The sequence below is a fragment of the Hippoglossus hippoglossus genome, chromosome 15 (genome assembly GCF_009819705.1).
Source record: "Hippoglossus hippoglossus isolate fHipHip1 chromosome 15, fHipHip1.pri, whole genome shotgun sequence".
In the NCBI taxonomy this organism is placed as follows: Eukaryota; Metazoa; Chordata; class Actinopteri; order Pleuronectiformes; family Pleuronectidae; genus Hippoglossus; species Hippoglossus hippoglossus.
Window position 1 is genome coordinate 312,075 of NC_047165.1, and position 27,889 is coordinate 339,963.

Below are 27,889 nucleotides of genomic sequence, written 5' to 3' on the forward strand. Positions count from 1 at the left end.
ACTGATGGTGATGATCATGTGACTGATGGTGATGATCATGTGACTGGTGGTGATGATCATGTGACTGGTGGTGATGGTCATGTGACTGGTGGTGATGGTCATGTGACTGGTGGTGATGATCATGTGACTGATGGTCATGTGACTGATGGTGATGGTCATGTGACTGATGGTGATGATCATGTGACTGGTGGTGATGGTCATGTGACTGGTGGTGATGATCATGTGACTGATGGTGATGATCATGTGACTGGTGGTGATGGTCATGTGACTGATGGTGATGATCATGTGACTGATGGTGATGGTCATGTGACTGATGGTGATGATCATGTGACTGATGGTGATGGTCATGTGACTGGTGGTGATGATCATGTGACTGATGGTGATGGTCATGTGACGGTCGGTGATGATCATGTGACTGGTGGTGATGGTCATGTGACTGATGGTGATGATCATGTGACTGATGGTGATGGTCATGTGACTGATGGTGATGATCATGTGACTGATGGTGATGGTCATGTGACTGATGGTGATGGTCATGTGACTGATGGTGATGGTCATGTGACTGATGGTGATGATCATGTGACGGTCGGTGATGATCATGTGGTGCAGGCCCCTGGACTGTGACTGTTTCCATGGCAACAATGTCAGGAATGAAGCAAAGAGTCAGTTTTCACAACATTTATTTGCATTTTTTTGTTGAAATCTTCAGTCTGTCATCTGACAGGAATGAGAACACATGATTGGCTCAAAACATGAATCATCAATCATCAACATCCCCACCCACACACCGATGACCCCACCCCTTCCCACATACACGCCCAAAATCTCCAGTCACACCCCTGACCCCGCCCCCTACTTGGACGTCCAGGTAAGTCCCTTCAGAGAGACGAGTGTAAAAAAAGACAAAGATAAACTGATGAATATTAAAAAGACAAAAAAGTAATAAACGTTAACCCCCCCCCCACACACACACGAGAGCCCCGCCCCCTTGTGACGGCCCCACCCCCACATTCAGGGAACATCTGAGCTGAAATGGTCCTGAAACAATCATAATCAGCAGCCAATCAGAGGAGAGGATTTGCTGTGTCCTGTAATCTGATTGGCTGAGTGTTTTATTTTTACAGTGTAGCTGAGGAGCTGCTCCCCCCAGTGGTGAACAGAAATATACAGACATCTGCAGTATATACAAACACAGATCCTGTCAGAGAGAGATGTCTCCCTCTGTCTGATTATTCACAACAAAACATGTCAGTCACAGCTTTAACTCTGGTAGCTCCCAATTTCCTCTCAACTTCCTGTTTACTACTTCTTTACTTCCTGTTTACTTCCCATTTAGCACCTCTTAACTTTCTGTTTACCTGGATTTCTCTGCCTTCTGGACTGATGCTCACCTGCGTCAGGTGAAAGGTTCTTTATTAGCAAACGGCTGATGATGGCTGTTGATTAGTGAAATGCATCCTGGTATTGGCAGTTGGTTTCTTTGAGGCAAAATGTGTGAGGGTTCATGTTCTTTAGTCTCATGATTCCTGTATGTTTCAACTTAGGGTGCATTCGGGTAATGTGGGACACACATAAGCTTCAGTCTGCTTCAGGACTTGTATGAATAGTTAACATGGACATCATGTAAGTGAAATCACATGACTTCATGTCTGTGATGTCACAAAAAGGGGCGGGGCTAACGCAAAAAAAAACCTTTCTATGAACAATATACATTTTATTATTATTTTCATAACGCTTTTTAAAAACTGGTAACTAGAAAACATCTTAAGAATCAAAGAAAGGTTTAAAATGTGGATCTAATGTGTAAAACAGATGTTGGAATAAGTTGCAGATGTAAAGAAAAAATTATATGTCCCAGAATTCACCCTAAATTAAATCAGTACGAATTTTAATTATTTTTATTTCATGAGTTCGGAGAAATTCCAGTTCTAGGGTTCTTATGAGTAATTATTATAAATCAATAAATCAAAAATGATTCAAGTTTTTTTTTTTTTTATTTAGATTTCAAAGAATAAAAAAACTACTTCAACTACTCTGTTTTTATTGGTGAAGAAAGCGTTACTGAGACCTGTCTTACTTGTCTCAGGTCTTTAAGTTTGTAAAAACTAAACTATTAACTTCATCGCCTCCTGCAGTTGTTCTCCCTTGTCCCCTGCTCTCTGCTGCCCCCTGTTGTCCAGGTGTGAGAGGTTATGTTCCCATCTCCAGGTTCAAACTGTGACATCACATGATTGGTGAAATAACCCATGTGACTCTGCAGCCGCACGCACACGCACCCATTTGTACTTCTACACTTGAGGACTCACTGAAGAATTGTTTTTGCCTGAATCTGAGAGAACTCATGAATCCAGACTGACGGAATAAGAGCAGCTGAATTATTAGTTGTTTTTGTTGTGACTATGACTTCTTTGATGTCATGTGTTCACATATGTTCATATATGTAAATGTTCTCACTTTACAAATATGTCCTCTGAACAGCTACGTAGCCTGGTCCTCACAAAGTCAGCTGTACCACAACACACACACACACACAGGGCCTGTCTATGAGGGCGGGGTGAAGGGGGGCAGGCCCTCGTCGCTGGGCGTGGCCGTGTCGTCGCTGGGCTCCAGGCTGTCTTTCAGACTCGCTGTGCTGTCGGAGGTGGGTGGAGTCGACTCAGAGTGAGGTGGGGTTAGCGCTGATATGGGCGGGGCTAGCTCAATGGGGGGTGGGCTTTCCGGAGAGGGTTCTTGGGTCCCATTGGCTGTTGGGGGGGGGTCAGATTCCTGTGACGCTGTGGTAGGAGGGGACAGAGTGAGGGTGGCATCTGCCAGACGGGACGCCGGGTTACACATCAGGCCGTCGTTAAGACAGAGCGAAGATTTCTCCACCAAACGCCACTGCATGATGCTGGTGTCCTTCCCCCCCGTCGAGATCAGGTGACTGTCGTTACACAGGAAGCTGACGTTGGTCACATGACTGCTGTGGGCGCTGTACTTATGACTGGGGGCCTGGAGACACATTGATTATTGATTAACTGAATGATCCATGTGTGTGTGTGTATGTGTGTGTGTGTGTGTGTGTCTCACCTTGGGGGTGGAGCATGGGTAAGTAAACAGGTGAACTTTGCAGAAGTCGTCAGCGAGAGCGATCACCTTCCTGTTGTGAGATCTGATCAGAGCGTTGATGTCGGTGCCATCGGAACCTTCCGGCCACACACCTGAAACACACACACACACATTGAGTCATTCTGATCAAAATAACGATTCTATTGAATTTAGTAAATTGTATAGTTGTGTGTCTCACACACACACACACACACACACACACACACACCGAACACGTGGTATCCCAGGACGCAGGTGTACGTCGCCCAGTCAATGTCTTTACACTCAGAACGATTTCTGATCAGTTTACAGCTGTTTGGAACGTCCCCTGAAAATACACAACTGTTACTACACACTGCAACAACACACAATATCTATGTCAAAGACGTAAAGTCTGAGCATTGAGTTGTATCAGATTACTTACACTACTAGTATCAGATTACCCACAGTACTAGTATCAGATTACTCTCAGTACTAGTATCAGATTACTCACAGTACTAGTATCAGTATTACTCACAGTACTAGTATAAGTATTACTGACAGTACTAGCATCAGTATTACTGACAGTACTAGTATCAAATTACCCACAGTACTAGTATCAGATTACTCTCAGTACTAGTATCAGATTACTCACAGTACTAGTATCAGTATTACTGACAGTACTGGTATCAGATTACTCTCAGTACTAGTATCAGATTACTCTCAGTACTAGTATCAGTATTCCTCACAGTACTAGTATCAGATTACTCACAGTACTAGTATCAGTATTCCTCTCAGTACTAGTATCAGTATTCCTCACAGTACTAGTATCAGATTACTCACAGTACTAGTATCAGTATTACTCTCAGTACTAGTATCAGTATTCCTCACAGTACTAGTATCAGATTACTCTCAGTACTAGTATCAGTATTCCTCACAGTACTAATATCAGATTACTCAGTACTAGTATCAGTATTACTCTCAGTACTGGTATCAGATTACTCTCAGTACTAGTATCAGTATTCCTCACAGTACTAGTATCAGTATTCCTCACAGTACTAGTATCAGATTACTCAGTACTAGTATCAGTATTACTCTCAGTACTAGTATCAGTATTACTGACAGTACTAGTATCAGATTACTCTAAATACTAGTATCAGATTACTCACAGTAGAGGATCTCGTAGTCTCCAGAGTTGGACATGAGGAAGTTGTTGTCAGGTGACCAGTCCAGATGTGTGATGTAACTGGAATGTCCCTGTGACATGAACACACGTCATCATCTTTAATCTTTAATGAATCCAAATCATTGAAGTAAAAAAAAAGAAAGTGCCTTCATGTTTCTCCTGTGGCGTCGCCAAGAGTCCTGAAGCCCTGACGGTCATTTTCAGAACAGTTTACACCACGTTTCTTAAATGTCTCTGATAACCTCCGAGTTACTTCACGATAGCTGCAGTTACAGCAGAGGAACCACAGGGGCAGTATGGAGGCAGATTTGTATTCTGTAGTTTTTTACCTTTGAAGAATCGGTCACCAGTTACTTCAATTGTATTGGATTTACTCCTGAACTATTCCTGTAGGGTCACGAGGGCAATGGACTTTAAGAGTTAGGGTTAAGTGAACTCTTACCGTGCACTTCCCGTAGCGACTGTACTTGCGTCCACTCTCAGAGACGGTGTAGAGGTAAATAAAGTTGTCATGAGATCCAACAGCCAGCAGACTTCCATCTGCAGAGGTGAAGAGAGGCATTCTGGGACATGTAGTTCACTTCTTTCATAATGTTGAGATGGAAACAGGATACTGTACCTACCCATAGAAAAACGCATCACTGACAGTTGCTCGTTCCCGTCGGTGTGGATCGCCACAAGATCTGTGGTCTCTGCATCCAGAACGTACCACCTGACACAGGATGAGACGAGTGAGAACCAGAAGAACCCAAGATCTGGAAAATTCTGATCTGTACACTGAGTGGATGGATTATGTAGATCTATAAATGATCTGTACTGACTTTCCCGAGTGTGTTCCTATAGCAACCACGGCTCCGCTGGGATGGAAGTCTGCACAGTGTCCGTGTTCCTGATCGAGAGGCAAAGCTGTCAATCACCTGTCAATCATTTGTCGAGAATCAATCAAGTCCATGCCCACCTCTAGTGTGCGGCTCCACTGCAGAGCGTGATCGAAGGAGTTCCACAGGCAGACGAGCCGGTCCTGAGCACACGTCAGAAACATCTGTCTGGACGGATGAGTCGCCAAACCCCACAGCTCGTCTGTGTGACCCTGAACACATCACAACTTCATGTTACACAGACCCTGAACACATCACAACTTCATGTTACACAGACCCTGAACACATCACGACTTCATGTTACACAGACCCTGAACACATCACAACTTCATGTTACACAGACCCTGAACACATCACGACTTCATGTTACAGACCCTGAACACATCACGACTTCATGTTACACAGACCCTGAACACATCACGACTTCATGTTACAGACCCTGAACACATCACGACTTCATGTTACAGACCCTGAACACATCACAACTTCATGTTACACAGACCCTGAACACATCACGACTTCATGTTACAGACCCTGAACACATCACGACTTCAGAAAATAAAAAGGTTGTGCATTTATTTCTGTGTAGTAAAGACACGTCTGGTTGATGCTTTGAAGGCGACACTAGGGTGCGTTTATAGCTTTTCAGGGTTTGTTCATTTCTCATTATGTTTGAAACATTTCTTCTGTCGGCTGTTTTCCTTCAGCAAATGATTCCTGATAATCCTGTGTCTCTGTGACATTGTGAAAATAAAACCTGATTAGCTACGTTTTCTCCATGTTATGGTACAAATCTGGTGGCTGTGAGCATCTGAGTGATGGAAGGGTCCGGAACACATTTGACATGTGATCTCACCTGAACCTCCACCAGGAAGCCGTCGTTGAAGGTTCCTCTTAGGATGAAGTTACGAGAAGTTCCAACCAGAAACTCTTCACCCTTCCCCTCAGACACGGCTCTGATGGTTCCATACTGATCAGGGACCTGAGAACAGTCATGAGACCCCACAATCAAACAGATCGGCAGAAAACTGTCACTGAACCACTTCTATAAAATCTACATTTTAACTAAGTGTGTATATTGTAACTGTGTGTGTGTGTGTGTGTGAGTGTAACTATGTGTGTGTCTGTGTGTGTGTGACCTCGATGTCTCGGTCTGCTCTCAGTTCATGGTCCCACAGGATAATCTTTCGGTCTTTTCCTCCTCCCGTCAGCAAAGTGCCGCTCCTCATCTCACACATACAGAAAACACTTCCCTCGTGACCTTTGACCTGCCGACTAATCTGAAATGCTACACACACACACACACACACACACACACACACACAATGTCACATCTGTCGTCTACTGAACTGAAATATTTATTAAAGTGAAGACAGAAGCTGACAAACATGAAAGAGGAAAATAAATTAAAGTAAAGAGGCAAATTCGACAAAAGAACTTCCTGCAGCAGCCAGCAGGAGGCAGCACATCACACTTTCCTTTCTACTTCCTGTTTAAAGGAATCTGCAGACTTTTATTTTGTCAACAGGAAGACAAGTTATTATCACTAAAACTTTACTGTTTCTTCTGAAACATGGATATGGATAATATTCAAAGAGTTAAAATCCAAAAAGATTCATCTACCAGTAAACACATAAACCTAACTCAGTCTAACTGGTTCTAACTGAGTCTAACTGGTTCTGAGTCTAACTGGTTCTTACTCAGTCTAACTGGTTCTGAGTCTAACTGGTTCTTACTCAGTCTAACTGGTTCTAACTCAGTCTAACTGGTTCTGAGTCTAACTGGTTCTGAGTCTAACTGGTTCTTACTCAGTCTAACTGGTTCTGAGTCTAACTGGTTCTGAGTCTAACTGGTTCTGAGTCTAACTGGTTCTTACTCAGTCTAACTGGTTCTGAGTCTAACTGGTTCTTACTCAGTCTAACTGGTTCTAACTCAGTCTAACTGGTTCTGAGTCTAACTGGTTCTGAGTCTAACTGGTTCTTACTCAGTCTAACTGGTTCTGAGTCTAACTGGTTCTTACTCAGTCTAACTGGTTCTAACTCAGTCTAACTGGTTCTGAGTCTAACTGGTTCTTACTCAGTCTAACTGGTTCTAACTGAGTCTAACTGGTTCTGAGTCTAACTGGTTCTTACTCAGTCTAACTGGTTCTGAGTCTAACTGGTTCTTACTCAGTCTAACTGGTTCTAACTGAGTCTAACTGGTTCGTACTCAGTCTAACTGGTTCTGAGTCTAACTGGTTCTTACTGAGTCTAACTGGTTCTAACTGAGTCTAACTGGTTCGTACTCAGTCTAACTGGTTCTAACTGGTTCTTACTGAGTCTAACTGGTTCTTACTGAGTCTAACTGGTTCTAACTGAGTCTAACTGGTTCTTACTGGTTCTAACTGAGTCTAACTGGTTCTAACTGATTCTAACTGAGTCCAACTGGTTCTAACTGGTTCTAACTGAGTCTAACTGGTTCTAACTGATTTTAACTGAGTCCAACTGGTTCTAACTGAGTCTAACTGAGTCCAACTGGTTCTAACTGGTTCTAACTGAGTCTAACTGATTCTAACTGAGTCCAACTGGTTCTAACTGGTTCTAACTGGTTCTAACTGATTTTAACTGAGTCCAACTGGTTCTAACTGGTTCTAACTGAGTCTAACTGATTCTAACTGAGTCTAACTGAGTCTAACTGGTTCTAATTGAGTCTTAATGATTCTAACTGAGTTTAACTGGTTGTAACTGGGTCTAGTTAAGTCTAACTGGTCCCTCCTAACCTCTGGGGCCCTTTCCTGTGGGTGTTTCAGCAGAGCTCCTGGTCCAGACCAGCAGGATACCTCCTGAGTCTCCGGTCAGGATGTCTCCAGTGCTCAGGAAGGACAGGCACTGGATGAACTTTGGCTTCTCATATTTCTGAAAACATGAGAAAATAGGAAAGAGTTAGACCAGGATAGTGGTGGTGGACCATGATGGTGCTGTCAGCTGATCGTGGACTATGATCACAACAAGACTTCTTGAGACACAACACGTCTCCTCACATCTTCTACCATCACTGACAGGAAGTCCTCAGTTCATCTGCTCCTTCATCTCCATCAGACATTATGTAGAAACACTTTAAACATGAAGTTACAAACTGGTTCTTCTCAGGTAGTGAATCCTGTTGTTGTGTTGATGTGTTCAGGTCCATCAGCACCTGTTGGACTTGTGTCCTGGGAGAGGATCCTCACATGGGACTGAGCTTTATTCACTGATCACTAAGTTTCTGTTTGACTCTAGTTGAGTTAAGAACAGAGGAAGTTGCTCCTTGTTAACATCCGTGAGACCAACTGGGAATATGAGACTAATAAAATGTGATTGATTAATTGACTGACTACAGACACTAGAACTACAGACCATGACTACAGCGTCAGACTAGGAGAAAGGTTCTAAGAGAAAAAGTTCAGGTTCATATAAACAGAACAATGTGGGTGTACAACTTTAAATCTTAAGGTTCCTTTGTGTTCAGCTGGGTGGAACTTCCTGTTCGTCTGAAGATCAAATTCCTCACATTCACTTTGTCCACGTCTCACTCCACCAAACTCATTTGTGTTTCTATTGACTCAATCCTTTGTTGACAAAGGTAACCGATTACTTTTTTTTATTATTTATCCATCACCAGTTTTATTTAGCTTCTGGGAAATGAAATCAATAACAGCAGATTATTGTGTTGATGTTATAATGATCAATATGTCAATATTAACATGAAACAATTATTGTTATATTGATATAAAAATCAATATATTTGAGCATCATGAACGTCGATCATATTTAACCTGGTGAAGACCTTAACTCTGTTTTCTTTTTTAACATTAGTAAAATTCAAAAGGAAAAACAACACTTTTATATCCTGTAAAAGATATACACTATCTCCACCAATAAGGAGCCTTAGCCCAACTATATATATCATCAAATAACTAATTAAAACCAAACTGATCAGAAACACTTGAACAAACTGTGTGATTCGAACTACCTGAAATGACAGAAACCATCTTTGACAAACATATATTTAACATCTACTTTGTTTTTATAGTGTGGTCCATGTCCCATCTGCTAACATGGAGGAGGAGTGTTTATGTTTGAGCTGTCATCGTCCATGACAACGTCGTCTGTATACATTCAGTTGATGGTTTTATTTACATGAACTTGAAAAAAAGTGCTCTCACCCCAAAGATTCCTTGTTTTCGAGCGAGCGAGGTTCCGGTCCAGGTCCAGAAGAAGATGTGGGACTTTCCACAGGTGACGATGGTGTTAGGGTCAGTGGGGTGGAACTCCACAGCCAGGACCACCTCGTTAGTGGTCTGTAACCAGTTAGAACCAATTCAAATAAAACTTCTTCAGCTCCCATTCAACCAGATTAATTAACTGTACAATTAAAAATGTAAGGAGCAACAGTTTTACAGTGAAACTGCATTATGAAAACAATAATTTAAAAATAAATTGTGTTGACCTTGATTTCAGCGATCTTTGACTTCCTCTGCCAATCCCAGACCGTCAACATGTGATCATTACAGTCGTCAATCACACTAAGGTGATGTCCCGAGTCCTGAAAGACAGACAGGTAAAGAGAGAGAGAGACGATGTGAGACAGAGTTTTTAAATGATTACTAAATTATCAATTATTTCTAATGATGTCACACAGAGGTCAGCAGAGACTTCAGTTCCCATGATGCAGCTGGTAATACTCACAGCTTTGGAGAAAGCCAGAGAACCGACACCGCGCTCGAAAGTTCCCAAACCAACGACCTGAAGAGTGGAGAGACTGACGCTGTCCCAGATCCGAACGTGAGGCTGCAGCGCCTGAACACAGACACTGGGATCAATACTAGTATCAATAATCAATATTATTACCCTTTTGTTTTTTTTAAGTCTTATAATTTTGAGACGACATCTGCTTCAATCTGTGTGTATAGTTACCATGGTTACAGAGGTGTAAGTTGTATATAGATACCATGGTTTGAAATATTAAAACAGTTAATTCAGACATTTACACATTGTCATTAAATTCAGTTGTTAATGAGAAATGTGAAACTGTCGTCACAGTTGTGATTAAGTTTTAGTCGTAGATGAAGCTTTCACTTTTAATGGAAATAAAATGTTTGTCCTCACTCGTCCGTCTTTGTCCACTCCTGCGATCTGTCCTGTAGCGATCCGGATTTTATCAGGATGTAGGGCCAGGCTGTCAAACACAAAGACATGATGTCCCTCACCTGTCACCACAGACCAATAGGAGAGCAGCATCGTAATGTTTTCTCACCACTTGACACAATCAGTGTGTCCGAGATAAAATCTCTGTGTTCGTTCTTCGTAGTTAAACAGAACCACGACCGACGCGATGAAGTAAACAATCTCTCCGGTAGGAAGCAGGTAGACGTTCGCTCTGCAGTCTCTGCCACGGTAACCGTACCTGTCCGGAGTTAAGGACACACCTGGAGATCTACTGAGGATCTACTGAGGATCTACATAGAGTGTTAATAAAGATCTACTGAAAGTAATAGTAGATACCTACTGAGAACTGAAACTAAATTAACCTTCAATTTACCCTAATGCCCGACCCGACCTCCAAACTCTACGCCCTGACTTTCAACTCCTGACATTTAACCTCGACCTACAACACCTGATCTACAACCTCAGACCTCTAACCTGACCTCTGACCCCTGACCTCCAACTGCCTACCTCTGGCCTCAAAATGCAGGTGTGTTTATTGTTATAATTGTTAGTATTATGAGTAGTATTCTGTGAGAGTGCCCCCTTTGTCCAGAGTGAAGGATACACCCATTCCAGCTTTAGTCTTTCTGAAGGAAGTTCTGTACGAACGTCGTCATAGTTTTCCACGTCTGACGGGATGAACATCGTGATGGGTCGACCACGCATGAACATCTTAATGTGACTTCCCTCTGAAACAAACAATACAAAAAAAATGTATTGATCAAATATATTCAAGCAAAATGAGCCTCTTTTATCACCAAATACAAAGATTGGATTAAAATGGTTTACACATTATCAATATAAGTCTGATCAGAGCATTCTGAACTTTTTACAATGTAAACTGTTTATTGATCAAATCAAACTGTCGGCCTTCTGATCAGAGGACGACCGCTCTGCCCCCTCAGCCACAGCCGCCCCCATGTGGATCACAGGTGAACCACAACAGTAACCAGGTTTAAACCTGACAGATTAAGCAGGTGAAGCAGGTGAGTGACGGGTGAAGCAGGTGAGTGACGGGTGAAGCAGGTGAGTGACGGGTGAAGCAGGTGAGTGACGGGTGAAGCAGGTGAGTGACGGGTGAAGCAGGTGAGTGACGGGTGAAGGAGGTGAGTGACGGGTGAAGGAGGTGAGTGACGGGTGAAGGAGGTGAGTGACGGGTGAAGCAGGTGAGTGACGGGTGAAGGAGGTGAAGCAGGTGAGTGACGGGTGAAGCAGGTGAAGCAGGTGAGTGACGGGTGAAGCAGGTGAGTGACGGGTGAAGCAGGTGAGTGACGGGTGAAGCAGGTGAGTGACGGGTGAAGCAGGTGAGTGACGGGTGAAGCAGGTGAAGCAGGTGAGTGACGGGTGAAGGAGGTGAGTGACGGGTGAAGCAGGTGAAGCAGGTGAGTGACGGGTGAAGGAGGTGAGTGACGGGTGAAGCAGGTGAGTGACGGGTGAAGCAGGTGAGTGACGGGTGAAGCAGGTGAAGCAGGTGAGTGACGGGTGAAGGAGGTGAGTGACGGGTGAAGCAGGTGAAGCAGGTGAGTGACGGGTGAAGGAGGTGAGTGACGGGTGAAGCAGGTGAGTGACGGGTGAAGCAGGTGAAGCAGGTGAGTGACGGGTGAAGGAGGTGAAGCAGGTGAAGCAGGTGAGTGACAGGTGAAGCAGGTGAAGCAGGTGAGTGACGGGTGAAGGAGGTGAGTGACGGGTGAAGCAGGTGAAGCAGGTGAGTGACGGGTGAAGGAGGTGAGTGACGGGTGAAGCAGGTGAGTGACGGGTGAAGCAGGTGAGTGACGGGTGAAGCAGGTGAGTGACGGGTGAAGGAGGTGAGTGACGGGTGAAGCAGGTGAGTGACGGGTGAAGCAGGTGAAGCAGGTGAGTGACGGGTGAAGGAGGTGAGTGACGGGTGAAGCAGGTGAAGCAGGTGAGTGACGGGTGAAGGAGGTGAGTGACAGGTGAAGGAGGTGAGTGACAGGTGAAGCAGGTGAGTGACGGGTGAAGGAGGTGAAGCAGGTGAGTGACAGGTGAAGCAGGTGAAGCAGGTGAGTGACAGGTGAAGGAGGTGAAGCAGGTGAGTGACGGGTGAAGGAGGTGAGTGACGGGTGAAGCAGGTGAGTGACGGGTGAAGGAGGTGAGTGACGGGTGAAGGAGGTGAAGCAGGTGAGTGACGGGTGAAGGAGGTGAAGCAGGTGAGTGACGGGTGAAGCAGGTGAAGCAGGTGAGTGACGGGTGAAGGAGGTGAGTGACGGGTGAAGCAGGTGAGTGACGGGTGAAGCAGGTGAGTGACGGGTGAAGGAGGTGAGTGACGGGTGAAGCAGGTGAGTGACGGGTGAAGCAGGTGAGTGACGGGTGAAGCAGGTGAAGCAGGTGAGTGACAGGTGAAGCAGGTGAGTGACGGGTGAAGCAGGTGAAGCAGGTGAGTGACGGGTGAAGCAGGTGAGTGACGGGTGAAGGAGGTGAGTGACGGGTGAAGCAGGTGAGTGACGGGTGAAGCAGGTGAGTGACGGGTGAAGCAGGTGAAGCAGGTGAGTGACGGGTGAAGCAGGTGAGTGACGGGTGAAGGAGGTGAGTGACGGGTGAAGCAGGTGAGTGACGGGTGAAGCAGGTGAGTGACGGGTGAAGGAGGTGAGTGACGGGTGAAGGAGGTGAGTGACGGGTGAAGGAGGTGAGTGACGGGTGAAGGAGGTGAGTGACGGGTGAAGGAGGTGAGTGACGGGTGAAGGAGGTGAAGCAGGTGAGTGACGGGTGAAGCAGGTGAGTGACGGGTGAAGCAGGTGAGTGACGGGTGAAGGAGGTGAGTGACGGGTGAAGCAGGTGAAGCAGGTGAGTGACGGGTGAAGGAGGTGAGTGACGGGTGAAGGAGGTGAGTGACAGGTGAAGCAGGTGAAGCAGGTGAGTGACAGGTGAAGCAGGTGAAGCAGGTGAGTGACAGGTGAAGGAGGTGAAGCAGGTGAGTGACGGGTGAAGCAGGTGAGTGACGGGTGAAGGAGGTGAGTGACGGGTGAAGCAGGTGAGTGACGGGTGAAGCAGGTGAGTGACGGGTGAAGGAGGTGAAGCAGGTGAGTGACGGGTGAAGCAGGTGAGTGACGGGTGAAGGAGGTGAGTGACGGGTGAAGCAGGTGAGTGACGGGTGAAGCAGGTGAGTGACGGGTGAAGCAGGTGAGTGACGGGTGAAGCAGGTGAGTGACGGGTGAAGCAGGTGAGTGACGGGTGAAGCATTACATTACATTTCATTGAGCTGACGCTTTTATCCAAAGCGACTCACAATAAGTGCATCAACCATGAGGAACAAACCAGAACAACAAGAATCAAGTCACTACAATAGCTTCAAAAAAGCCAAACTACAAAGTTCTACATGTAAGTGCAACTAAAACTTTTTATTTTATCAAAGGTGTAGTCTGAAGAGATGTGTCTTCAGCCTGAAGAGATGTGTCTTCAGTCTGAAGAGATGTGTCTTCAGTCTGAAGAGAAGTGTCTTCAGTCTGAAGAGATGTGTCTTCAGTCTGAAGAGAAGTGTCTTCAGCCTGAAGAGATGTGTCTTCAGCCTGAAGAGATGTGTCTTCAGGCTGAAGAGAAGTGTCTTCAGTCTGAAGAGATGTGTCTTCAGTCTGAAGAGATGTGTCTTCAGGCTGGAGGAAGATGTGTAGACTTCCTGTCCTCATGTCCATGTGGAGCTGGTTCCACCGTTTAGGAGCCAGGACAGGAAACAGTGGTGATGTTGTTGAGTGACAGCTGTCCCTCGCAGTGAGGGAGCAGCTGATTGGCCGATGCAGAGCGGAGTGGACGGGCGGGGTGTAAGGTTTGACCATGTCCTGGATGTAGACTGGACCCGATCCGTTCACAGCACGGTACCAAGTACTAGTGTTTTGAAACGGATCCAGCTACTGGTAACCAGTGAAGAGAGCGGAGTGGTGTGAGTGAACTTAAGTAGGTGTAGCAGGTGAGTGACAGCGGATGGAGAGATTTGATTGGTTTAAAGCAGACAGAGGAAGTGCTCAGTGAGCTGCTAATAGCCTGTTAGCTTGTTTTGGCTAAAGCTCTGACAATTCGTCAGGACTCACCTGATTGGCTGTTTTTCTCGCGGGTTGACATTTTGGCTGGTTTGAGACAAAGACATTGTAACTAAACAACAACAACAACAACAACACAACAACAACAAAGCAAACAACAATAACAGCAACAAAACAAAACAACACATCAACAAACAACACAACAATAGTTTTGTTGTTGCTGCTGTTGACTTGTTGTCTGTTTTGTTGTGTGTGTTGTTGGCTGTGACTCTGGATTCCTATTCGCTGTTGGAACATGATGATGATGATGATGATGATGATGATGATTAAGGTGTAATTACCTTGACTGACCACCGGGTCTTTGTGTCTGAAAAGAGACAGAAAAGCCAGAAGCTGCTATTATTTATTATCAATAGAGGAAAATAAGAAGAAGCCCAGGAGCTGAAGGTTCTACATACTGTTCTACTATATATATATATATATATATATATATATATATATATATTAGGGCTGTCAAACCATTACAACTATTAATCTGATTAATCCCAGGGTAGCTGTGATTAATCTGATTAATCACCATTTCTAAATGCCTGAAAAATCCCCATTTTTCTCTGTATATTGTGGGAACAGAAAGATAAACGACAGAAGGTGGATATATACACTTAACTTTAGTTTTTTTATTGCTGACAAGTCCAAATGATAGTTATTAAGATTGAAAAATAAAGTAAAATCAAACTAAAACATAACACACCTTAATTAAACTTGGCTGTCTCTTTGCCTCTGAGCAAACATAGGATGATGTGATTTAGAACATTTATTTTAATCAAACTCAAAGAACCTTTATCCTAAACAATCGGGGCTTCTTAGCCTTTGCTCTTTTTTAGCAAATATAGGATGGTTGAATAAAACTTTTTTCTTTTCTTTTTAAATCCAACAAACTTTACACAATTAAATGTGAATGTGAAATCTGAATCCGAGCCCATCTGCAGAAACAGGGTTAGGGTTAAAAAGAACGAGTTCCCAGTTCAGTTCATGAACTGGGAACTCGTTCACAGTTCATGTTTTATTGGGAGGATTCAGGTGACGAACGTCCGGTCGTGTGTTTGGTTCTGAGTCGATGGAGTCGGATCGTGTCTGCGTGTCGCTCATTCTAACACTGAGTCCTGACGAGTCATTTTCATGCGTTAATGCGTTCAAACAATGTACGAGTTGATTCCACAAATTAATCATCCCGCGTTAATTTTGACAGGCCTAATATATATATATATATATATGTTCTGTAAGTTTACATGAGTAATGCTCTACATTAACACACACATGGACAGAGACTTCTCTGTGAATAGACGCTTTAAGTCTGTCTCGAGGAGCAACACCACAACCAATGCACATCTTATTCCTATTTTCTGTTCATATGCATTTCAATCATAAACGACTGTAGCCTGTCTTTGTGACATTACTTTAAAAAATATCATCATATAATGTATAATTAAAAATAAATAGAAGACTGAAGGATTCAAAAATAAAAAAGGTTTTTTTCTCTCAGTCGTCAGAACTGCTCATTGTTGGAAATGTTGATTTCTCTATAATATTCTTAAAATGTAAAGTGACTTCAGATCTTGTGTGTTTTGATTTGATGATGAAACTGAAATGAACAGTGTGTGTGTGTGTGTGTGTGTGTGTGTGTGTGTACCTCTCTGCACTCTTCATCACTTTACTCAACAGTCTGGATGTTGAAGCAGCTTTCACCAATTTGTTCCTGTTTTCATCTGCACTCTCCCACGTGCTGCTCTGAGAGCGTTCGATACCCGAGGACCGCTTCACACTGGCCCCCCTGGACGGACACACACGCACGCACGCACACACACACACACACACACACACACACACACACAGTCAGTATCACAGCAGCAGGCGATGATGAAGATTGAGAAAGTGAATCATCTCAGTGTTGTTATTGTTGTTTCATTTCTAAAAGACAGAGTTGAGTTCAGACACTGAACTGACTCAATGAAACCAAACCACTCCAGAGGAGGAGCAGGAGCAGGAGCAGGAGGAGGAGGAGGAGCAGGAGGAGGAGCAGGAGGAAGAGGAGGAGGAGGAGGGTTAGTGAATCATCTCAGTGTTGTTATTGTTGTTTCATTTGTAAAAGACAGAGTTGAGTTCAGACACTGAACTGACTCAATGGAACCAAACCACTCCAGAGGAGGAGCAGGAGCAGGAGGAGGAGGAGGAGCAGGAGGAGGAGGAAGAAGAAGACAAGCAGGAGGAGGAGGAGAAGGAGCAGGAGGAGGAGGAGGAGGAAGAAGAAGAGGAAGAAAAGCAGGAGGAAGAGGAGGAAGAAGAAGAAGAGGACAAGCAGGAAGAGGAGGAAGAAGAAGAACAGGAGCCCGAGGAGAAGGAGTAGGAGGAGGAGGAGCAGGAAGAAGAGGAGGAGGAGCAGGAGGAGCAGGAGGAGGAGGAAGAAGAAGACAAGCAGGAGGAGGAGGAGAAGGAGCAGGAGGAGGAGGAGGAAGAAGAAGAGGAGGAAAAGCAGGAGGAAGAGGAGGAAGAAGAAGAAGAGGACAAGCAGGAGGAGGAGGAATAAGAAGAACAGGAGCCCGAGGAGAAGGAGTAGGAGTAGGAGCAGGAGGAGGAGAAGGAGCAGGAGGAGGAGGATGAGGAAGAAGAAGAGGAAGAAAAGCAGGAGGAAGAGGAGGAAGAAGAAGAACAGGAGCAGGAGCCCGAGGAGAAGGAGTAGGAGGAGGAGGAGCAGGAAGAAGAAGAGGACAAGCAGGAAGAAGAAGAAGAAGAAGAAGAAGAGGAGGAGGAGGAGGAGGAGGAGGAAGAGTCCTCAGGTGAAGCTGGGAGAAGGTTAGTCAGCTCAGTCAGACTCAGGTTCTCCAAGAAATGACTCAGGGAGGAGGAGGCACAGTCGTGTTCACGCTGCACCTCCTCACCTGGATCAGGTACACTCAGCCAATCAGAGGCATCTGTTCATGTCAGGTGACCCAGGTGGGCAGAGTAGAGAACTGTGGGTCCTGAGGGGGGCGGAGTTAGTAATCACTCTCAGAGTGATGTCAGTCAATGAGGTCAGAAGCAGCTGACAAATCACAAAGCAGAACCTTTTAGGAGGGGCGTGGCCTTTACTGGTGTCGGCAGACTGGGCGGGTCTCTGAGGGGGGGTCACACAGGTCTGAGGAGGGAGGGGGGAGGAGGGGGACACGTCCTGTGGGTGAGGAACCTCCTCACGTTCCTGGATCTCCTCCATCTGACCCCTGACCTCCTTCTTCCTGTCTGCTCCACTGTGGACGAAACCAGGGCTGTGAGAGACGCTCTACTGGAGTCTACTGGTTTATACTGGGTGCTACTGTACTTTACTGGGTTCTACTGGTTTAAACTGGGTCCTACTGGAGTTCACTGGGTTCTACTGGTTTAAACTGGGTTCTACTGGAGTTCACTGGGTTCTACTGGTTTAAACTGGGTGCTACTGGAGTTAAGTGGGTTCTACTGGTTTAAACTGGGTTCTACTGGAGTTCACTGGGTTCTACTGGTTTAAACTGGGTTCTACTGGAGTTCACTGGAGTCTACTGGTTTATACTGGGTGCTACTGTACTTTACTGGGTTCTACTGGTTTAAACTGGGTCCTACTGGAGTTCACTGGGTTCTACTGGTTTAAACTGGGTTCTACTGGAGTTCACTGGGTTCTACTGGTTTATACTGGGTGCTACTGTACTTTACTGGGTTCTACTGGTTTAAACTGGGTCCTACTGGAGTTAAGTGGGTTCTACTGGTTTAAACTGGGTCCTACTGGAGTTCACTGGGTTCTACTGGTTTAAACTGGGTCCTACTGGAGTTCACTGGGTTCTACTGGTTTAAACTGGGTCCTACTGGAGTTAAGTGGGTTCTACTGGTTTATACTGGGTGCTACTGTACTTTACTGGGTTCTACTGGTTTAAACTGGGTCCTACTGGAGTTAAGTGGGTTCTACTGGTTTAAACTGGGTTCTACTGGAGTTCACTGGGTTCTACTGGTTTAAACTGGGTCCTACTGGAGTTAAGTGGGTTCTACTGGTTTAAACTGGGTTCTACTGGAGTTCACTGGGTTCTACTGGTTTAAACTGGGTCCTACTGGAGTTAAGTGGGTTCTACTGGTTTATACTGGGTGCTACTGTACTTTACTGGGTTCTACTGGTTTAAACTGGGTCCTACTGGAGTTAAGTGGGTTCTACTGGTTTAAACTGGGTTCTACTGGAGTTCACTGGGTTCTACTGGTTTAAACTGGGTTCTACTGGAGTTCACTGGGTTCTACTGGAGTCTACTGGCTTATACTGGGTTCTACTGTTTTATACTGGGTTCTACTGGAGTTAAGTGGGTTCTACTGGTTTAAACTGGGTTCTACTGGAGTTCACTGGGTTCTACTGGTTTAAACTGGGTCCTACTGGAGTTAAGTGGGTTCTACTGGTTTAAACTGGGTTCTACTGGAGTTCACTGGGTTCTACTGGTTTAAACTGGGTTCTACTGGAGTTCACTGGGTTCTACTGGTTTAAACTGGGTCCTACTGGAGTTAAGTGGGTTCTACCGGTTTAAACTGGGTCCTACTGGAGTTAAGTGGGTTCTACTGGTTTAAACTGGGTTCTACTGGAGTTCACTGGGTTCTACTGGTTTAAACTGGGTCCTACTGGAGTTAAGTGGGTTCTACCGGTTTAAACTGGGTTCTACTGGAGTTCACTGGGTTCTACTGGTTTAAACTGGGTCCTACTGGAGTTAAGTGGGTTCTACTGGTTTAAACTGGGTTCTACTGGAGTTCACTGGGTTCTACTGGTTTAAACTGGGTTCTACTGGAGTTCACTGGGTTCTACTGGAGTCTACTGGCTTATACTGGGTTCTACTGTAGTTTACTGGGTTCTACTGTTTTATACTGGGTTCTACTGGAGTTTACTGGCTTATACTGTAGTTTACTGGGTTCTACTGTTTTATACTGGGTTCTACTGGAGTCTACTGGGTTCTACTGGTTTAAACTGGGTCCTACTGGAGTTAAGTGGGTTCTACTGGTTTAAACTGGGTTCTACTGGAGTTCACTGGGTTCTACTGGTTTAAACTGGGTTCTACTGGAGTTCACTGGGTTCTACTGGAGTCTACTGGCTTATACTGGGTTCTACTGTAGTTTACTGGGTTCTACTGTTTTATACTGGGTTCTACTGGAGTTTACTGGCTTATACTGTAGTTTACTGGGTTCTACTGTTTTATACTGGGTTCTACTGGAGTCTACTGGGATCTAATGGAGTCTACTGGTTTATACTGGGTTCTAATGTAGTTTAATGGGTTCTACTGGTTTATACTGGGTTCTACTGTACTTTACTGGGTTCTACCGGTTTAAACTGGGTTCTACTGGAGTTTACTGGGTTCTACTGGTTTAAACTGGGTTATACTGGAGTTCACTGGGTTCTACTGGCTTATACTGGGTTCTACTGTAGTTTACTGGGTTCTACTGTTTTATACTGGGTTCTACTGGAGTTTACTGGAGTCTACTGGATTATACTGTAGTTTACTGGGTTCTACTGTTTTATACTGGGTTCTACTGGAGTCTACTGGGATCTAATGGAGTCTACTGGTTTATACTGTAGTTTAATGGGTTCTACTGTAGTTTACTAAGTTCTATTGGAGTCTAATGGAGTCAACTGGTTTATACTGGGTTCTACTGTAGTGTACTGGGTTCTATTGGAGTCTAATGGAGTCAACTGGTTTATACATGGTTCTAATTGGTTCTACTGAGTCTACTGGAGTCTACTGGTTTATACTGGGTTCAACAGTGTTATACTGGAGTATACTGGTTTATACTGGGTTCTACTGTAGTCTACTTGGTTCTACTGGTGTATCCTCTGTACTACTGTAGTTTACTGGGTTTTACTGGAGTCTACTGGTTTACACTGGAGTCTACTGGTATATACTGGGTTCTATTGGAGTCTACTGGTTTAAACAGTGTTATACTGGTTTATACTGGGTTCTACTGGGTTATACTCGGTACTACTGTAGTTTACTGGGTTTACACTGGAGTCTACTGGTTTACACTGGAGTCTACTGGTATATACTGGGTTATATTGGAGTCTACTGGTATATACTGGGTTCTACTTGGGTCTACTGGTTTAAACTGGGTTATACTGTACACAACTGGGTACTACTAAGTTCTACTGGTTTCTAAAGTACATTCCTGGGATGTACTGAGTTCTACTGTTTCTACAAAGACCTATTGTTTCACTTCAATTGTGTTCAGTTTCTACTATTTCTACTGGGTTCTATTGTTTCTACAAGGTTCTACTGGGTTCTATTGTTTCTACAAGGTTCTACTGGGTTCTATTGTTTTCAACAGTTTCTACTTGTTCTATTGGATTTTCCTGTATTCAAGTGGGTTCTACTGAATTCTACTGTGGGTCATGTCAGTGTCATGTTAGGTTCACGTTAAGGTCATGTTATGGTCGTGTCAGGGTCATGTTAGCTCCATGTTAAGGTCACTTTACGGTCATGTTAAGGTCATGTCAGGGTTGAGTAAGGGTCATGTTAGCTCCATGTTAAGGTCACTTTACGGTCATGTTAAGGTCATGTCAGGGTTGAGTAAGGGTCATGTTAGCTCCATGTTAAGGTCACTTTACGGTCATGTTAAGGTCATGTCAGGGTTGAGTAAGGGTCATGTTAGCTCCATGTTAAGGTCACTTTACGGTCATGTTAAGGTCATGTCAGAGTCATGTTAGGTCCATGTTAAGGTCACTTTACGGTCATGTTAAGGTCATGTAAGGGTCATGTTAGGTCCATGTTAAGGTCATGTCAGGGTCATGTTAGCTCCATGTTAAGGTCACTTTACGGTCATGTTAAGGTCATGTCAGAGTCATGTTAGGTCCATGTTAAGGTCACTTTAGGGTCATGTTAAGGTCATGTCAGGGTCATGTTAGGTCCATGTTAAGGTCACTTTACGGTCATGTTAAGGTCATTTCAGAGTCATGTTAGGTCCATGTTAAGGTCACTTTACGGTCATGTTAAGGTCATGTCAGGGTTGAGTAAGGGTCATGTTAGGTCCATGTTAAGGTCACTTTACGGTCATGTTAAGGTCATGTAAGGGTCATGTTAGCTCCATGTTAAGGTCACTTTACAGTCATGTTAAGGTCATGTAAGGGTCATGTTAGGTCCATGTTAAGGTCACTTTACGGTCATGTTAAGGTCATGTCAGAGTCATGTTAGGTCCATGTTAAGGTCACTTTACGGTCATGTTAAGGTCATGTCAGGGTTGAGTAAGGGTCATGTTAGGTCCATGTTAAGGTCACTTTACGGTCATGTTAAGGTCATGTAAGGGTCATGTTAGCTCCATGTTAAGGTCACTTTACAGTCATGTTAAGGTCATGTAAGGGTTGAGTAAGGGTCATGTTAGCTCCATGTTAAGGTCCGCTTTGAAGTTAAATCAGCAAAAGATTTTAAAACAAACAAACTGTAATAAACGTTAAATCACGTGACTTAAAAACAAAACCATGTTTTTCTTTTGTTCACTCAAACGTTCAGCGAAAGTTAAAACAAGTGCAAACACACTGCACTACTATTTACAGTCTGAAACTAAACAGAATGAAACATGACATCATCAGTTTTTACCTTTTGGCAGCAGATGACACCGTCTCTTTCCTGGTAACAGATGTAGAGTCTCTCTTTCGTCCAGATGTCCCTCCGTTAGTGATACAGGACATGGAGTAGGCTTCCCGCAGTACAGCTCCACCTGGTGGGGACAGCAGGCTACTTATTACACTGACTGAGCCCTGGCTTCATTTAACAGAGTCGAAACAGAAACGTCAGGTTTTACATTTCTAATGGTCAAACTGATCATCAGTGAAGTTTGTGTCTGAACTAAAAACTAGATTGAATCAAAATCACTTTCATCTGCGAGTTTAAATAAAAAATTAAACCCATTAAACTGAGGAGTCATGACTGAGTCATGTGCCTAATGATCAATATATTTCATCATGTTATCACAGGGGAAACTGATCAATATGTTTAGAAACTTAAAACACTTTTTAGATATTGTTGATATCGATTCTATTTTGTTTTTTATTAAATCAATGATCCAAAATAAACATTTTCTTTTTATTGATTGATGACATTTAAACTTTGTGCAGACGGAGAATAAAACAAAACAGCTGATGAGGTCAGAGGTTAAACTCATTAGAGCCAATCAGATCAGTCAGTTGTAGATTTCATCAATCATTAGTCTAATAAAACTTCAGGATAAATCCACAAACATTTCAAACACACATCACCTTTTCCTCCTTGTTTTTTGGTCACAGGCGTTGCAGAGTCTTCAGACGCCGCAAGGCGACGAAGGACGTCGGCGAGAGCGGCTTTCATGACCGTCAGCTCGTCTTCCTGCTGCTGAACACGAAGCTCCAGAGCCGAGAGACGATCGTTGACATCTGAGACACTCGCTCCAGACATACTGTCATCTGCAGAGACAGAGAGGTAATCTGATTACACTGTCATCTGCAGAGACAGAGAGGTAATCTGATTACACTGTCATCTGCATAGACAGAGAGGTAATCTGATTACACTGTCATCTGCATAGACAGAGAGGTAATCTGATTACACGTCACCTACAGATACAAACACACAAACAACACTTTGTCGTCGCTCCAAGAAAAGAAATCCCCGCTCTGACTTTTCTGTAACTAAGCAACCAACTGCAGAGGAGACAATCTACTTCCTGTTTACATCACATGAGCAGTGTAAACCATGGTCATGTGACGTGTGTTCAGGTGTGTTTGTGGACAGACGTGGTTTGAATGCAGCATCAGGCTGTGTGTGTGTCAGTGAGTGAGTGTCTATGTGTGTATGTGTCAGAGGTTCTGTGTGATTCAGTGTTTGTATCTTTAGAATAGAACAGAATACTGGATTCCACTGGTCTCTATCAGGTCCCTCTCAGGTCTCTACTGGTCTCCACATCTCTCCACTGCTCTCTACAGGTCTCTACTGGTCTCTATCAGGTCTCTACTGGTCTCTATCAGGTCTCTACTGGTCTCTATCAGGTATCCACTGCTCTCTACAGGTGTCTGCAGGTCTCTATCAGGTCTCTACTGGTCTCTATCAGGTCTCTACTGGCCTCTATCAGGTATCCACTGGTCTCTACTGGTATCTACTGGTCTCTATCAGGTCCCTCTCAGGTCCCTCTCAGGTCTCTATCAGGTCTCTACTGGTCTCTATCAGGTATCCACTGGTCTCTATCAGGTATCTACTGGTCTCTATCAGGTCTCTACTGGTCTCTATCAGGTCTCTACTGGTCTCTATCAGGTATCCACTGGTCTCTACTGGTCTCTATCAGGTATCCACTGGTCTCTATTGGTCTCTATTGGTCTCTATCAGGTCTCTACTGGTCTCTATCAGGTATCCACTGGTCTCTATCAGGTATCCACTGGTATCTATTGGTCTCTATCAGGTCTCTACTGGTCTCTATCAGGTATCCACTGGTATGTATTGGTCTCTACTGGTCTCTATCAGGTATCCACTTGTCTCTACTGGTATCTATTGGTCTCTATCAGGTCTCTACTGGTCTCTATCAGGTATCCACTGGTCTCTACTGGTCTCTATCAGGTATCCACTGGTCTCTATCAGGTATCCACTGGTCTCTATTGGTCTCTACTGGTCTCTATCAGGTCTCTACTGGTCTCTATCAGGTATCCACTTGTCTCTACTGGTATCTACTGGTCTCTATCAGGTATCCACTTGTCTCTACTGGTATCTACTGGTCTCTATCAGGTATCCACTTGTCTCTACTGGTATCTATTGGTCTCTATCAGGTATCCATTGGTCTCTATCAGGTATCCACTGGTCTCTACTGGTATCTACTGGTCTCTATCATGTATCCACTGGTCTCTATCAGGTATCCACTGGTCTCTACTGGTATCCACTGGTCTCTACTGGTATCCATTGGTCTCTATCAGGTATCCACTGGTCTCTACTGGTATCTATTGGTCTCTATCAGGTATCCACTGGTCTCTACTGGTATCTATTGGTCTCTATCAGGTATCTACTGGTCTCTATCAGGTATCCACTGGTCTCTATCAGGTATCCACTGGTCTCTACTGGTATCTATTGGTCTCTACTGGTATCTACTGGTCTCTATCAGGTATCCACTGGTCTCTACTGGTCTCTATCAGGTATCCACTGGTCTCTATCAGGTATCCACTGGTATCTATTGGTCTCTACTGGTCTCTATCAGGTCTCTACTGGTCTCTATCAGGTATCCACTTGTCTCTACTGGTATCTATTGGTCTCTATCAGGTATCCACTGGTCTCTATCAGGTATCCACTGGTCTCTACTGGTATCCACTGGTCTCTATCAGGTATCCACTTGTCTCTACTGGTATCTATTGGTCTCTATCAGGTATCCACTGGTCTCTATCAGGTATCCACTGGTCTCTACTGGTATCCACTGGTCTCTACTGGTATCCATTGGTCTCTATCAGGTATCCACTGGTCTCTACTGGTATCTATTGGTCTCTATCAGGTCTCTACTGGTCTCTATCAGGTATCCACTGGTCTCTACTGGTCTCTATCAGGTATCCACTGGTCTCTACAGGTCTCTATTGGTCTCTATCAGGTCTCTACTGGTCTCTATCAGGTATCCACTGGTCTCTACTGGTATCCACTGGTCTCTACTGGTATCCATTGGTCTCTATCAGGTATCCACTGGTCTCTACAGGTCTCTATTGGTCTCTATCAGGTATCCACTGGTCTCTATCAGGTATCCACTGGTCTCTACTGGTATCTATTGGTATCTACTGGTCTCTATCAGGTATCCACTGGTCTCTACTGGTATCTATTGGTGTCTATCTGGTATCTATTGGTGTCTATCAGGTATCTACTGGTCTCTATCAGGTATCCACTGGTCTCTACTGGTATCTATTGGTCTCTATCAGGTATCTACTGGTCTCTATCAGGTATCCACTGGTCTCTATCAGGTATCCACTGGTCTCTACTGGTATCTACTGGTCTCTATCAGGTATCCACTGGTCTCTACTGGTATCTACTGGTCTCTATCAGGTATCCACTGGTCTCTATCAGGTATCCACTGGTCTCTATCAGGTATCCACTGGTCTCTACTGGTATCTACTGGTCTCTATCAGGTATCCACTGGTCTCTACAGGTCTCTATTGGTCTCTATCAGGTATCCACTGGTCTCTATCAGGTATCCACTGGTCTCTACTGGTATCTATTGGTATCTACTGGTCTCTATCAGGTATCCACTGGTCTCTACTGGTATCTATTGGTGTCTATCTGGTATCTATTGGTGTCTATCAGGTATCTACTGGTCTCTATCAGGTATCCACTGGTCTCTACTGGTATCTATTGGTCTCTATCAGGTATCTACTGGTCTCTATCAGGTATCCACTGGTCTCTATCAGGTATCCACTGGTCTCTACTGGTATCTACTGGTCTCTATCAGGTATCCACTGGTCTCTACTGGTATCTACTGGTCTCTATCAGGTATCCACTGGTCTCTATCAGGTATCCACTGGTCTCTACTGGTATCTACTGGTCTCTATCAGGTATCCACTGGTCTCTATCAGGTATCCACTGGTCTCTACTGGTATCTACTGGTCTCTATCAGGTCTTTATTGGTCTCTACTGGTATCTATTGGTCTCTATCAGGTATCCACTGGTCTCTACTGGTATCTATTGGTCTCTATCAGGTATCCACTGGTCTCTACTGGTATCTATTGGTCTCTATCAGGTATCCACTGGTCTCTACTGGTATCTATTGGTCTCTACTGGTATCTATTGGTCTCTATCAGGTATCCACTGGTCTCTACTGGTATCCACTGGTCTCTATCAGGTATCCACTGGTCTCTACTGGTATCTATTGGTCTCTATCAGGTCTCTACTGGTCTCTATCAGGTATCCACTGGTCTCTATCAGGTATCCACTGGTCTCTACTGGTATCTATTGCTCTCTATCAGGTATCCACTGGTCTATCAGGTATCCACTGGTCTCTACTGGTCTCTATCAGGTATCCACTGGTCTCTATCAGGTATCCACTGGTCTATCAGGTATCCACTGGTCTCTACTGGTCTCTATCAGGTATCCACTGGTCTCTATCAGGTATCCACTGGTCTCTACTGGTATCTACTGGTCTCTATCAGGTATCCACTGGTATCTACTGGTCTCTATCAGGTCTTTATTGGTCTCTACTGGTATCTATTGGTCTCTATCAGGTATCCACTGGTCTCTACTGGTATCTATTGGTCTCTACTGGTATCTATTGGTCTCTATCAGGTATCCACTGGTCTCTACTGGTATCTATTGGTCTCTATCAGGTATCCACTGGTCTCTACTGGTATCTATTGGTCTCTACTGGTATCTATTGGTCTCTATCAGGTATCCACTGGTCTCCACTGGTCTCTACTGGTCTCTATCAGGTATCCACTAGTCTCTACTGGTATCTATTGGTCTCTATCAGGTATCCACTGGTCTCTACTGGTATCTATTGGTCTCTATCAGGTATCCACTGGTCTCTATCAGGTATCCACTGGTCTCTATCAGGTATCCACTGGTATCTATCGGTCTCCACTGGTATCTATTGGTCTCTACTGGTATCTATTGGTCTCTATCAGGTATCCACTGGTCTCTACTGGTATCTATTGGTCTCTATCAGGTATCCACTGGTCTCTATTGGTCTCTACTGGTATCTATTGGTCTCTACTGGTATCTATTGGTCTCTATCAGGTATCCACTGGTCTCTACTGGTATCTATTGGTCTCTATCAGGTATCCACTGGTCTCTACTGGTATCTATTGGTCTCTATCAGGTATCCACTGGTCTCTATTGGTCTCTACTGGTATCTATTGGTCTCTATCAGGTATCCACTGGTCTCCACTGGTCTCCACTGGTCTCTATCAGGTATCCACTAGTCTCTACTGGTATCTATTGGTCTCTATCAGGTATCCACTGGTCTCTACTGGTATCTATTGGTCTCTATCAGGTATCCACTGGTCTCTACTGGTATCTACTGGTCTATATCAGGTATCCACTAGTCTCTACTGGTATCTATTGGTCTCTACTGGTATCTATTGGTCTCTACTGGTACCTATTGGTCTCTACTGGTATCTATTGGTCTCTATCAGGTATCCACTGGTCTCTACTGGTATCTATTGGTCTCTATCAGGTATCCACTGGTCTCTACTGGTATCTACTGGTCTCTATCAGGTATCCACTAGTCTCTACTGGTATCTATTGGTCTCTATCAGGTATCTACTGGTCTCTACTGGTATCTATTGGTCTCTATCAGGTATCCACTAGTCTCTACTGGTATCTATTGGTCTCTATCAGGTATCTATTGGTCTCTATCAGGTATCCACTAGTCTCTACTGGTATCTATTGGTCTCTATCAGGTATCCACTAGTCTCTACTGGTATCTATTGGTCTCTATCAGGTATCTACTGGTCTCTACTGGTATCTATTGGTCTCTATCAGGTATCCACTAGTCTCTACTGGTATCTATTGGTCTCTATCAGGTATCCACTAGTCTCTACTGGTATCTATT

The 27,889-nt window shown here is 44.4% G+C and overlaps 1 protein-coding gene and 1 long non-coding RNA gene across 5 annotated transcripts in view; one reads left to right on the plus strand and one right to left on the minus strand.

Moving 5' to 3' along the window:
- Positions 1-663: 663 nt before the first annotated feature.
- LOC117775253 (echinoderm microtubule-associated protein-like 4) overlaps positions 664-27,889 on the minus strand; it is a 29,332-nt gene continuing 2,106 nt past the window's right edge. Inside the window, exons 2-24 of one of the 4 annotated variants that reach the window (XM_034608229.1) lie at positions 22,614-22,796; positions 21,955-22,075; positions 17,446-17,625; positions 16,035-16,175; positions 14,686-14,711; positions 14,396-14,431; positions 10,921-11,044; positions 10,405-10,554; positions 10,257-10,326; positions 9,837-9,947; positions 9,598-9,693; positions 9,314-9,448; positions 7,889-8,024; positions 6,270-6,418; positions 5,987-6,112; positions 5,211-5,342; positions 5,074-5,141; positions 4,876-4,964; positions 4,695-4,792; positions 4,236-4,323; positions 3,317-3,415; positions 3,070-3,200; positions 664-2,991 (exon numbers count right to left, since the gene is read on the minus strand). In XM_034608229.1, coding sequence (XP_034464120.1) covers positions 2,542-2,991; positions 3,070-3,200; positions 3,317-3,415; positions 4,236-4,323; positions 4,695-4,792; positions 4,876-4,964; positions 5,074-5,141; positions 5,211-5,342; positions 5,987-6,112; positions 6,270-6,418; positions 7,889-8,024; positions 9,314-9,448; positions 9,598-9,693; positions 9,837-9,947; positions 10,257-10,326; positions 10,405-10,554; positions 10,921-11,044; positions 14,396-14,431; positions 14,686-14,711; positions 16,035-16,175; positions 17,446-17,625; positions 21,955-22,075; positions 22,614-22,796 — 2,939 coding nt within the window. In that variant the 3' untranslated portion in view covers positions 664-2,541. The remainder of the gene's footprint in view (positions 2,992-3,069; positions 3,201-3,316; positions 3,416-4,235; positions 4,324-4,694; positions 4,793-4,875; positions 4,965-5,073; positions 5,142-5,210; positions 5,343-5,986; positions 6,113-6,269; positions 6,419-7,888; positions 8,025-9,313; positions 9,449-9,597; positions 9,694-9,836; positions 9,948-10,256; positions 10,327-10,404; positions 10,555-10,920; positions 11,045-14,395; positions 14,432-14,685; positions 14,712-16,034; positions 16,176-17,445; positions 17,626-21,954; positions 22,076-22,613; positions 22,797-27,889) is intronic. The other 3 variants (XM_034608230.1, XM_034608231.1, XM_034608232.1) reach the window with 3 other exon arrangements.
- On the plus strand, positions 20,030-21,420 carry LOC117775254. The gene is made up of 3 exons (XR_004616228.1): positions 20,030-20,104; positions 20,397-20,783; positions 21,026-21,420. It is a non-coding gene; the product is annotated as an uncharacterized LOC117775254 (long non-coding RNA).